The sequence below is a fragment of the Myotis nattereri genome (assembly GCF_964212035.1).
Source record: "Myotis nattereri genome assembly, chromosome: X".
NCBI lineage: Eukaryota > Metazoa > Chordata > Mammalia > Chiroptera > Vespertilionidae > Myotis > Myotis nattereri.
Genome location: NC_138078.1, coordinates 1,532,383 through 1,545,352, shown reverse-complemented (window position 1 = coordinate 1,545,352; position 12,970 = coordinate 1,532,383). Strand labels below are relative to the sequence as shown.

The window sequence follows — 12,970 nt, the reverse complement described above, 5'->3', positions numbered from 1 at the left end:
GAGAGAGAGAGAGAGAGAGAGAGAGAGAGAGAGAGAGAGAGAGACAGAGAGAGAGAGAGAGACATCAATTTGCCCTCGCACCCAGGGGGTGGCAGATAGAACAACAGAGCTTAGTAAAAAGGTGAACAGAACTATACACATCCCACCTGCAGGCCAGTAGGACTGGGGCTCAGGTTGAGAAGAGCCAGGGACCCCATCATGTGTCCTACGAGTCGTCCATCAGCTCAAGGATCAATTCCTCCGTGTCATCCTCCTTGACGTGGTGCACGATGCGCCAGAACCGGCCCATGGAGTCCCGGTACTGGTTGCCAAGGTGGAGCGTCCACATCCAAGGCATGCTGCTCGAGGTCTGCGGGTTGGCGGTGAGTGCGATATACAAACTGGGGATGTCGTCCTGCCACAACCGTACTTGCAGGACACCTCCTGAGTCCATGACGAGATGCAGCCATGTGCGCTGGTGCTCGTCCTCATACACCGATTGCCCACGGATACTCAGGTACATGGGGTGCGAGGTGAGGTGCACCACCGACGGGAGCTTGGCCATGACCCCTCCGTGGTCCAAGGAGCAACAGCCACACCTTCTCAGGGCCTGCCACTACTTCTGTCCTAGTATCGAAAGACAGGGGATGGGGTCTCCAAATGCATTTTACCTCGGCTTTTATCTTTATCATTTTTACCGTTGTGTTTGTGGTAGCCTTTGGTTCAAATTTATAAATCTCAACTTTTCTTTCTTTTTCAGCTTTAGATCTTTCTTCTAGAACAAAGTGTACTGAATGTACTGAATGTAAAACATGATTCTATGAAGGTAACTTGGTCCTATGGAATTTTAAAACATTTTTTAAATGACAGTTGACATAGAACGTTAGGTTCATTTCGGGGGTACACCCCAATGATTAGACATTATATAATGGACTAAGAAACCATGCAATTAATCTCATACCCATACGACACCATACACAGTTATTATAATATTACTAGAGTCTCAGTGCACAAAATTTATTCACTCAGGAGTGTCCCTCAGCCAGCCCTATGTACTCTCACAGTCTAGGATCCCTTACGGTTTGTCCAACTGATGGCTTAGGCCTACTTTAATGCATTGACTCAGTGCTCTACTTTACTGTGCCATTACTTTTCTTTCATTTTTTTTTCATATAGTTTTACTGCTTTCAGAGAGGAAGGGAGAGGGAGAGGAAGAGAAAGATCAATGATGACAGAGAATCAAGGATTGGTTGCCTCCTGCATACCCCTTACTGGGGATCAAGTCTGTAACCCCGGAATGTGCCATGACTGGGAATCAAATCGATGTCTCGTGGTTTCTAGGTTTAAGCTAAACAACTCAGCCATGCCAGCCCGGCTCTATTTATTTCTTTTCTTTTTTTCTTAATTAAACTTTGTAGTTGGTTCAACTATTCTTTTTGTCCTGACAACACTACCTTCTTTCTGATCATCTCAGACGGAACTCACTAACCATAGAACAACCCACCCCGTGCAAATACTATGCTTTACCTTTAACAGCTGGCAGAGGAACAAAGCTAACATCTGCGTCCAGGTGGGAGTCTTAACAGCCGTGTTGCTTCCCAAGTGCTGGTGAGAGAGACAAGACTAAAATATTCAGGGACAGAAAGATACCTGAAATAGCTGATCGGGCAAACAGGAAGCAAGTGACTCATGAAACAGCAAGGCAGATTCCTGAGGTCTCATAACATCACATATAGAATGATCTCTCCTGTCCCCAAACCTTAGCCATGCTCTTGGCAAGAGCTGTATGGTTTGGCTGCTAAACTCACTTCAGTCCACAGTGTCCAAACTCCTCCCTCAGATCAGACACCATCACCAGTCCTTTCTCCTCCTCCTCTCATCCACCTTTTACTTACCTGTTCTTCTTGCTCTGGAGGCAAAGCACCCTTCTTTGCTCCTTTTCTCTGTGACCAGTCTCTGCTTCCCCGTGTTACCTGCAGAAGAAAGAACATGACCATGATACATATATTCCCAGGAGTCCATGTACCAGGAATGTGTCCAGAAAAACAAGTTACCACTGACTCACACCCCAGAATCCAGTCCCGGGAGACAGGTGGTCGTCAAGAAGGAACGAGGTTTATTCAGGTGTCAGCAACCTTAGAAGATGGGGGAAGCTCGTCCCAAAACTCATCTGCACATCTCAGTGCAGTCAGAGGCTTTTATAAGGAGTGAGAGGCCAAGCAGAGCAAAGAGGTCAGGGAGCGGGGCTTGAGAAGTTCTCTACGTGTAGACAGGCACAGTCCAATTTGATAAGGATCTTGCAAGTTGTCAGGTGACAGTCCAGTGTGCGTCATCCTAGGCTTTGTTCTCCTGGTTCTAAGGTTGAAGGTCATCAAATCTCCCAGAACTGGGAAGGTCAGAGTTTATAACTTCTAAAAGTAGTTCCTAGGATTCTTATACAAACATACTGTTTACCAACAAGCTTCATTATTAGTCAGAGTCTGCATTTACAAGAACAATGTGGAAAAAATGGGGAGGTGAGTTGTAATTCTCACTGTGACATGAATGCTGTGATGCTTAATCCTTCTTCAATGCATTTCCACCCTTTAAAAATGTCAAAGAAGTCCTAGCCAGTTTTCTCAGTGGGTAGAGTGTCGGCCTGCAAACTGAAGGGTCCCGGGTTTGATTCCCGGTCAAGGGAACATGCCCACCTTGTGGGCTTGATCCCCAATGAGGGACATGCAGGAGGCGGCCGATCCATGATTCTCTCATCATGGATGTTTCTAACTCTCTCCCTCTCCATTCCTCTCTGGAAAAAAAAAATTAAAGACAACTCCCAGCTCAATGACCTGGACTGAGATAGACTCTTCCCAATTAGGAAGGAAAGATGAATGGGGCCCTAAGGTAATGTCAGTCATGTGCCTGTTTGCATTTAGGAGAAGAAAATAAAATAATAAAATAAAATAAGGGAGAAAAAAAAATTCAAATGTCACCCTCATACTGTCCTCGAAGGAATTGAGCCCAAAGAGGTCACGAGACAGAGTGTCTGCAGTGCGACACATGACAGATCCCAAGGCATGGGCTCTTTTGTAAAAAAACATATATATATTTTATTGATTTTAGAGAGGAAGGGTGAGATATAGAAACATCATGATGATGAGAGAGAATCATGGACTGGCTGCCTCCTGCACACCCCCCCCTGGGGATCAAGCCTGCAGCCTGGCCATGTGCCCTTGACTGGAATCAAACCCGTTACACTTCAGTCTGTAGGCCGTCGCTCTATCAACTGAGCAATACCAGCACGGGCGCTGGGTAGTCATTAAATGACTACCCACCTGGTATGTTAAGCCAAAAAAATAATAAACTACTTTAAAACAATGTGCATGCCATCTGAATGCAACAATTACAATATTTTTTTAAATGATTTAATTGACTCAGAAAGGAAGGGATATTGAGAGTTGCCTTGGCCAAGCCTGCCGGGATCGGCCGAAACTGGCTCTCTGACCTCTCCAGAGTGGTCCCAGATTATGAGTGGGCACAGACCAGGCCAAGGCACCCACCTGTGACCCATTAGGTCTCGGGAGGGACACGGGAGGTTGACCAGCTGTGGAGGGACCATGGGAGAGCTCCAGGGTGTGTCCCGCATGTCTCGCTCAGTCCAGATCAGCCAGACCCAAGGAGCAAGCTGACCTACCAGTCTGAATGTCTTGTCCCTGGTGGTCAATGCATGTCATAGCGAGCAGTTGAGCAATCTAAGTATATCATTTACATATTATGCTTTGATTGGTTGAACAGATGACCGGTCGACAGGACACTTAGCATATTAGGCTTTTATTATATAGGATTGAATTCAAACAGGAAGGGAGCAAGAAATATCAATGATGAGAGACAATCATACATCGGGTGCCTCCTGCACTCCCCCTACTGGGGATTGAGCCCACAACCAGAGCATGTGCTCTTGACCAGAATCGAACCTGGGACCTTCCAGAGTTACAGTCCAACCCTCTATCCACTGAGCCAACCTTAGTATATCATTTGCATACTATGCTGTAATTGGTTGAACAGATGACTGTTTGACGAGACAATTAGCATATTAGTCTTTTATTATATAGGACTGATTTCATACAGGAAGGGAGCGAGAAACATCAATGATGAGAGAGAATCATACATCGGGCGCCTCCTGCACACCCCTTACTGGGCATGGAGCCCAAAACCAGAGCATGTGCCCTTGAACAGTCCAACCTTCTATCCACTGAGCCTAACAATCTAGGGCTCATTGGTTAATTCTTGTCTGTGCCCTGACCAGGAATCGAACCATGACCTCCGGGTTAATAGGTTGTCCCTCAACTACTGAGAAACACCAGCCGTGCTCAAAATGCTTTTGTTGATTTGAGAGAGAGGGAGAGAGACAGACAGAGAGAGAAAAGAGGAGGAGGAGGAGGAGGTGGAGGAGGAGGAGGAGGAGGAGGAGGAGGAGGAGGAGGAGAAAGAGGAGGAGGAGGAGCAGGAGAAAAATAAGAAGAAGTTGAAGAAGAAGATAAAGAACAAGAAAAACAAGAAGAAGAACAAGAACAATAATAAGAAGAACAAGAAGAAAGAGAGAGAGAGATAGAGAGAGAGAGAGAGAGACAAAGAGAGATATCAGTGTGCCCTCTCACCCAGGGCGTGGCAGATAGAACAACAGAGCTTATTAAAAAGGTGAACAGAGCAATACACGTCCCAACGGCAGGCCAGCAGGACTGGGACCCAGGTTGACAAGAGCCAGGGACCCCATCACATGTCCTACGAGTTTTCTCGCAGCTCAAGGATCATTTCCTCCACGCCATACTCCTTGACGTGGTGCACGATGCGCCAGAATCGGTACATGGGGTCCATGTACTGGCCTACAGGGAGGAGCCTCCATATCCAAGGCATGGTGATCGAGGTCAGCGGGCTGGTGTTGAGTGAGATATCCTCACTGGGGATGTATACCTGGCGCAACCGTATTTGCAGGACACCTTCTGTGTTCATGACGAGATGCAGCCACGTGCGCTGGTCCTCATCCTCATAAACCGCATGCCCACGGATCCTCAGGAAGATGGGGTGCGAGGTGAGGTGCACCTTTGACGGGAGCTCTGCCATGACCCCTCCGTGGTCCAAGGAACAACTGACACAGCTTCTCAGACCCTCTCACTACTTCGGTCCTGGTATCGAAAGACAGGGGATGGGGTCTCGAAACGCATTTTACCTCAGCTTTTATCTTTATGGTTTTTGTGGTTGTGTTTGTAGTTGCCTTTGGTTTATTTTGCAAACTTATAAATCTCAACTCTTGTTTCTTTTGAGGTTTAGATCTCTCTGCTAGAATAAACTGTACAAAACGTACGTGAAGTAAAATTTGACTCCGTGAAGGTAACACAGTCCAATAGATTATTTAAAACACTTTTTATATGAGTTGACATACAACCTTAGGTTCATTTCAGAGTTACACCCCAATTATTTCACATTATATAATGGACTAAGAAACAATGCAATTAATCTCATGCGCATCTGACACCATACAGAGTAAAATATTAGTAGAGACTCAGTGCACAAAATTCATGCACTTGTGGGGGTCCCTCAGTCTGGTCTCCCAGTCCGGAACTCCTTGAAGGATGTCCAACTGACAACTTAGGCCCGCTTGAGTGCTGCTGTGTAGGCTCCCACCAACCCCTGTGCTCGGCAACTGTGAGTCCTGCTTTGGCTGAGCGGTGCTCCCCCTGTGGGAGTGCACTGACCACCAGTGGAGAGCTCCTGACATAGCATCTGCCCCCAATGCTCAGTGTGTGTCAAAGCAACCAGCTGTTCTGACATTTGGTCAATTTGCATATTAGCCTTTTATTATGTAGGATTGCATTGATTCAATGATCTACTTTACTGTGCCATGACTATTCTTTCATTTTTTTCATATAGTTTTACTGATTTCTGAGAGCAAGGGAGAGGGAGAGAAAGAGGAAAATGATCAATGATGACAGAGAATCACGGATTGGTTGCCTCCTGCACACCTCCTACTGGGGATCAAGTCTGTAACCCGGGCATGTGCCTGGAAAGGGAATCAAACTGAGATCTCCTGGTTCCTCGGTTGAAGCTAAACACCTAATCCATGCTGATCAGGCTCTTAGTTTTCTTTTCTTTTTTTCTTTTCTTAATTAAAACTTTGTTGTTGGATCTACTTTTCTTTTTGTGCTGACACCACCACCTTCTTACTGATCATCTCAGAGGGACTCACAAACCATAGAACAACCCACCCATGCTAGTAATATGCAAATAATATTCTTTACATTTAACAGCTGGCAGAGGAACAAAGGTTACGTCTGCATCCAGGTGGGCTTATCAACAGCGGTCTTGCTTCTCAAGTGCTGGTGAGAGAGGCAAGACCAAAATATTCATGGACAGACAGATACCTGGAATAGCTGATCAGGCATACAGGAAGCAAAGAGACAGGTGAAACAGAAAGGAGGATTCCTGAAGTCCCATAGCCTCACATATAGAATGACCTCTCGCTTCCCCAAACCTCAGCCATGCTCTTGGCAGGAGCTGTATGCTTTTGCTGCTCAACTCACTTCAGTCCACAAAGTCCAAATTGCTCCCTCAGTTCAGACTCCATGCCCAATCCTTCCAGTTCCTCCTCCTCCTCCTCCCATACATCTTTTTCTTACTTGTTCTTCTTGCTGTGAAGGCAAACCCCCGTTCTTCTCTCTTTTCCTCTGTGAGCAGACTATGCTTCGTCTTGTCACCTGCAGAAGAAAGAAAATGGCCATGATACACCTTTTCCAAGGAGTCCATGTATCAGGAATGTGTCCAGAAAAAACAAGGTTCCCCTGACTCACACCCCAGAAACCAGTCCTGTGAGAACTGTGGTGGTGAGGAAGGAGAGGTTTATTCAGGTGCCAGCAACCTGAGAAGATGGGAGAAGCTCGTCCCAAAACTCATCTGCACATCTCAGTGCAAGCAGAGGCTTTTATAAGGATGGAGAGGGCAAACAGAGCAAAGAGGTCAGGGGGCGGGGCTTGAGGAATTCTCTACGTGCCCACAGGCACAATCCAATCTGATAAGGATCTTGCAAGTGGTCAGGTGACGGTCCAGTGTGCGTCATCCTAGCCTTTATCGTCCTTGTTTTAAGGTTGAAGGACATCAAATCTCCCAGAAATGGGAAGGTCAGAGTTTATATCTTCTAAAAACAGTTCCTAGGATTTTTATACAAACATGTTGTTTACCTACAAGCTTCATTATTAGTCAGAGTCTGCATTTGCAGGAACAATGTGGAAAGAATGGGGAGGTGAGTTGTAATTCCCATGAATTACATGAATTCATGTGATTAATGTGACATGAATTCTGAGTGGCTTTGTTTTCTTAAAGGCGTTTCCACCCTTTGAAAAAATCAAATTGTCTCTGGCCGGTTTGGCTCAGTGGATGGAGTGTCAGGCTTTGAACTGAAGTGTCTCCGTTTTGATTCTGGTTCAAGGTTACATCCCCAGGTTGTGGGCTTGATCCTCAGGGAGGGATGTGCAGGAGGCAGCTGATCCATGATTCTCTCATCATGGATGTTTCTAACTCTCTCCCTTTCCATTCTTCTCGGAAAAAATAAAATAAAATAAAATAATAAACAACTTACAGCTCAATGACCTGGACTGAGGCAAACTCTTCCCAATTAGGAAGGAAAGATGAATGGGGTTCTAAGGAAATGTCAGACATCTGCCTGTTGTCATTTAGGAGAAAAAATAAAACAATAAAATAAAATAAAATAAAATAAAATAAAATAAAATAAAATAAAATAAAATAAAATAAAATAAAATAAAATAAAATAAAATAAAATAAAGTAAAATAAAATCATAAAATAAAATAAGAGAAAAAAAACATAATTCAAATGTCACCCTCATACTGCTCTCGAAGGAATCGAGCCCAAAGTGGTCACGAGACTGAGTGTCTGCATTTCGACACAGGACAGATCTCAATGTGTGGGCTCTTTTATAAAATAATATACATTTTTTACTATTTATTTTAGAGAGGAAGGGAGAGGGAGATAGAAACATCAGTGATGATGAGAGAGAATCATGGACTGGCTATCTCTTGCACGCCCCCCTCACCCCCGGGTATCGAGCCCACAAACAAGGCATGTGCCCTTGACTGGAATCGAACCTGGGACCCTTCTGTCCACAGGCCAACGCTCTATCCACTGAGCCAAACCAGCTCAGGCCCTATGTCATCTTTAAATGACTACCGCCCTAGTATGTTAAACCAAAGAAAATAATAAAGTATTTTAAAGCAATGTGCAGGTAATCTGAATGCAAAAATTGTGAATATTTTTTAAAATGATTTTATTTACTCAGAGTGGAAGGGAGAGGGATGGAAAGAGTTAAACATCCATAATGAGAGAGAAACAAGGATCGGCCGCCTCCCTTACCTCCCCTACTCAGATCGAGCCCGCACTTGGGAATGTGCCCTTGACCGGGAATCGAACCATGATGCCCTGGTTGATAGGTCCATGCACAATCACTGAGCAACGCTGGCTGGGCTGGAAGTGCAATATTTTGAATATGAGAAAAGCAAGTGGTATACACCTCCTTCACAGAACCCGGTCCTCAGCCTTAAAGGGCTCAATTTGCATTTGCAAACACCTTCCTGCAAGAGGAGAATTTAATCAGCAGTCCCTGATCTCTTTAATGCAACCATGGATGCCCTGAAATTGATTTCTGGGGCTCCCTCCAGCTCCCTCTCCAGCCGCCCCTCTCTGGTGCAATGCTAGATCAATTTTATGATTGCTGGTCTTTGTTTGGGGCTGTTTAGTGCTAAACACAACTAAAAACCCAACTGCATCCAGAGCTAGACACTAAAGCCATACACAGACCCGGCTTGAGCCTTCAGGAGACGAGCCCTGGCATCCCTCATCATTCCTCAAAGGAAAGAGATGATCAGCATAAAACACCCCTAATCCCCAAACATCCGTTCTTTTTTTGGAGAGGGTAGTATAGGTTGATGAACCTCAGGAGATCAAACAATGAGAACGCTGGTCATTGAAATGAAAATTATTTCCAGTGATGTCTTCGAGCTTTGTCAACAGGGGCTGGGATAATAATTTCAGGCTTAAGGTCTTTTTCTTGTCTTTCTCTGTTTAATATATTTTCACTATAGGCCCGGTGCATGAATTCATGCACCAATGTGGTGCCTCAGCCTGGCCTGGAGGGAACGGCCGAAACTAGCTCTCTGACATCTCCCGAGAGTTCCAGATTATGAGATGGCACAGACCAGGCCAAGGGACCCCACCGGTGCCCCATTTGGTTTGTGGAGGGACACGGGAGGTTGGCCAGCTGGGGAGGGAACATGGGAGGGCTCCAGGGTTTGTCCAGCATGTCTCACTCAGTTCTGACAAGCCAGACCCCAGCTGCAATCTGACCTACCAGTCTGAATGTCTTGTCCCTGCTGGTCAATGCATGTCATAGTGAGCATTTGATCAACTTAGTATATCATTTGCATATTATGCTTTAATTGGTTGAACAGATGACCGGACGATTAAACACATAGCATATTAGGCTTTTATTATATAGGAATATTTTCATGCAGGAGGGGAGCGGGAAACATCAATGATGAGAGAGAATCATACGTCAAGTGCCCCCTACACGCCCCTTACTGGGGATCAAGCCCACAACCAGAGCATGTGCCCTTGACCAGAATCGAACCTGGGCCTTCCAGTGTCCACAGTCCAACCCTCTATCCACTGAGCCAAACAAGCTAGGGATGATTGGTCAATTCTTGTCTGTGCCCTGACCAGGAATCGAATTGCGACCTCTAGGTTCACAGGTTGTCCCTCAACCACTGAGAAACACCAGATTGGCTCAAATTGCTTTTATTGATTTGAGAGAGACAGAGTGAGACAGCGAGAGAAAGAGAGACAGAGAGAAAGAGAAAGAGAGACATCAACATGCCCTCGCACCCAGGGGGTGGCAGATAAAACAACAGAGTTTACTAAATAGGTGAACAGAATGATACACGCCCACTGACAGGCCAGCATTACTGGGGCTCAGGTTGACAAAGCCAGGGACCCCATCACGTGTCCTGAGAGTCTTCCATCAGTTCAAGGATCATTTCCTCCACTCCATTCTCCTTGATGTGGTGCACGATGCGCCAGAAGCGGCCCATGGGGTCCATGTAGTGGCTGCCAGAGTGGAGCGTCCACATCAGAGGCATGGTGCTCGAGGTTAGCTGGCTGGTGGTGAGTGCGATATGCCCACTGGGGATGTCTTCCTGGTGCAACCGTACTTGCATTACACCTGTGTCCATGACGAGATGCAGCCATGTGCGCCTGATCTCGTCCTCATACACTAAGTGCCCACGGATCCTCAGGCACTTGGGGTGCGAGGTGAGGTGCACCCTCGTCAGGAGCTCGGCCATGTCCCCTCCGTGGTCCAAGCAGTAACAGCCACAGTTCTCAGAGCCTCTCGCTACTTCGGTCCTGGTATTGAAAGACAGGGGATGGGGTCTCCAAACGCATTTTACCTCGGCTTTAATCTTCATGGTTTTTACGGTTGTGTTTGTGGTTGCCTTTGGTTTACTTTGCAAATTTATAAATCTCAACTTTTCTTTCTTTTTAGCTTTAGATCTCTCTCCTAGAATAAGCTGTACTAAACGTACTTAATGTAAAATATGATTCTATGAAGGTAACATGGTCTTATAGAATTTTTAAAACATTTTTTAAATGACAGTTGACATGAAACCTTAGGTTCATTTCAGGGGTACACCCCAATGATTAGATGTTATATAATGGATTAAGAAATCATGCAAGTAATCTCAACCTATCTGACACCATACACAGTTATTATAATATTACTAGAGGCTCATTGCACAAAATTCATACATTGGGGGATCCCTCAGTCAGACCTTTTACCTCTCACAGTCTGGGACCCCTTGAGGGATGTTCAACTGATGTCTTAGGCCCGCTTTAGTGCTGCCGTGGAGGCTCCTCCCCGGCCCCCGTCTCAGCAGCTTTGAGCCTGGATTTTGGCTGAGCAGTGCTCACCCTGTGGGAGTGCACTGTCCACGGGTGGACAGCTCCTTCCATGAGCATCTGACCCCAGTGATCAGTGTGTGTCATAGTGGCCAGTAGTTCTGCGGTTTTGTCTTTTTGCATATTATCCTTTTATTATATAGGATTGACTCAATGCTCTACTTTATTGTGCCATGACTATTCTTTCATTTTTTTATATGGTTTTATTGATTTGAGAGAGGAAGGGAGAGGGAGAGAGAGAGAGAACGATCAAAGATATCAGAGAATCACGGATTGGTTGCCTCCTGCATGCCCCCTACTGGGGATCAGGACTGTAAGCCGGGCATGTGCTCAGACCGGGAATCGAACTGAGAATTCTGAGAATTCCTGGTTCCTAGGATTAAGCTAAACAACTGAGCAATACCAGCCTGGCCTCTTTTCTTTTCTTTTCTATCCTTTTCTTTTCTTTTCTTTTTCTATCCTTTTCTTTTCTTTTCTTTTCTCTTTTCCTCATTAAAACTTTGTAGTGGGTTTAACTTTTCTTTTTGTCCTGACACCATCAACATCTTTCTGATCATCTCAGAGGGAACTCACAAACCATAGAACAAGCCACTCCATGCAAATAATATGCAAATAATATGCTTTACCTTTAACAGGTGATACAGGAACAAAGCTAACGTCAGCGTCCAGGTGGGCTTCTTAAGAGAGGTCTTGCTTTTCAAGTGCTGGTGAGTTAGGCAAGACCAAAACATTCAGGGACCGACGGATACCTGAGATACCTGATTGGGCAAACAGGAAGCAAAGAGATAGGTGAAACAGCAAGTCGGATTCCTGAGGTCTCATAACATCACTCATAGAATGATCTCTCCATTCCCCAAACCACAGCCATGCTCTTGGCAAAAGCTGTATGGTTTTTCTGCTAAACTCACTGCAGTACTCAAAGTCCAAATTCCTACCTGAGGTAAGAGTCCATTCCCAGTCCTTCCTACTCCTCCTCCGGTCCAAATTTTTCTTACCTGTTATTATTGCTCTGAAGGCAAAGCACCATTCTTCGCTCCTTTACTCTGTGACCGGTGTCTGCTTCCCCCTGTCAACTGCAGAAGAAAGAACATTACCATGATACACATATTCCCGGAGTCCATGTACCAGGAATGTGTCCAGAAAAACAAGATACAACTGACTCACACCGCAGAAACTAGTCCCTGGACACAGGTGGTCATTAGGAAGGGAAGAGGTTTATTTAGGTGCAGGCAACCTGAGAAGAGAGGGGAAGCTAGTCCCAAAACTCATCTGCACATCTCAGAACAGGCTGAGACTTTTATGAGAAGGGAGAGGCCAAACAAAGCAAAGAGGTCAGGGGGCGGGGCTTGAGAAGTTCTCTATGTGCCCACAGGCACAGTCCAATCTGATAAGGAACTTGCAAGTGGTCAGGTGACGGTCCAGTGTGCGTCATCCTAGCCTTTGTTGTCGTTGTTCTAAGGTTGAAGGTCATCAAATCTCCCAGAACTGGGAAGGTCAGAGTTTATATCTTCTAAAAACAGTTCCTAGGATTCTTATACAAACATGTTGTTTATCTACAAGCTTCATTATTAGTCAGAGTCTGCATTTACACGAACAATGTGGAAAGAATCGTGAGGTCAGTTGTAATTCCCATGAATTACTTGAATTCATGTGATTAATGTGACATGAATTCTGAGTTGCTTTGTTTTCTTCAAGGCGTTTCCACCCTTTGAAAAAATGAAATTGTCCCTGGCCGGTTTGGCTTAGTGGATAGAGTGTCAGCCTTTGAACTGAAGTGTCGCGGTTTTGATTCCCTTTCAAGGTCACATCCTCAGGTTGTGGGCTTGATACCCAGTGAGGGATGTGCAGGAGGCAGGTGATCCATGATTCTCTCATCATGGATGTTTCAAACTCTCTCCCTTTCCATTCTTCTCGGAAAAAATAAAATAAAATAATAAACAACTTACAGGTAAATGACCTGGACTTAGGCAAACTCTTCCCAATTAGGAAGGAAGA

The 12,970-nt window shown here is 45.4% G+C and overlaps 3 protein-coding genes across 3 annotated transcripts; all 3 read right to left on the bottom strand.

Annotated features, from left to right (window-relative positions):
• Positions 1 to 205: 205 nt before the first annotated feature.
• LOC308511060 (protein p13 MTCP-1-like) lies at positions 206 to 544 on the bottom strand (the record flags this gene model as incomplete). The annotated part of the gene is made up of 1 exon (XM_081081070.1): positions 206 to 544. One exon carries the CDS (start codon positions 542 to 544, stop codon positions 206 to 208), a length of 339 nt encoding a protein of 112 aa, XP_080937196.1.
• A 4,196-nt stretch (positions 545 to 4,740) lies between these two features.
• LOC308511059 (protein p13 MTCP-1-like) lies at positions 4,741 to 5,079 on the bottom strand (the record flags this gene model as incomplete). Its single annotated transcript, XM_081081069.1, has 1 exon — positions 4,741 to 5,079. The coding sequence occupies one exon, from the start codon at positions 5,077 to 5,079 to the stop codon at positions 4,741 to 4,743; it is 339 nt and encodes a 112-aa protein (XP_080937195.1).
• A 4,938-nt stretch (positions 5,080 to 10,017) lies between these two features.
• LOC308511058 (protein p13 MTCP-1-like) lies at positions 10,018 to 10,362 on the bottom strand (the record flags this gene model as incomplete). The annotated part of the gene is made up of 1 exon (XM_081081068.1): positions 10,018 to 10,362. One exon carries the CDS (start codon positions 10,360 to 10,362, stop codon positions 10,018 to 10,020), a length of 345 nt encoding a protein of 114 aa, XP_080937194.1.
• Positions 10,363 to 12,970: the final 2,608 nt, after the last annotated feature.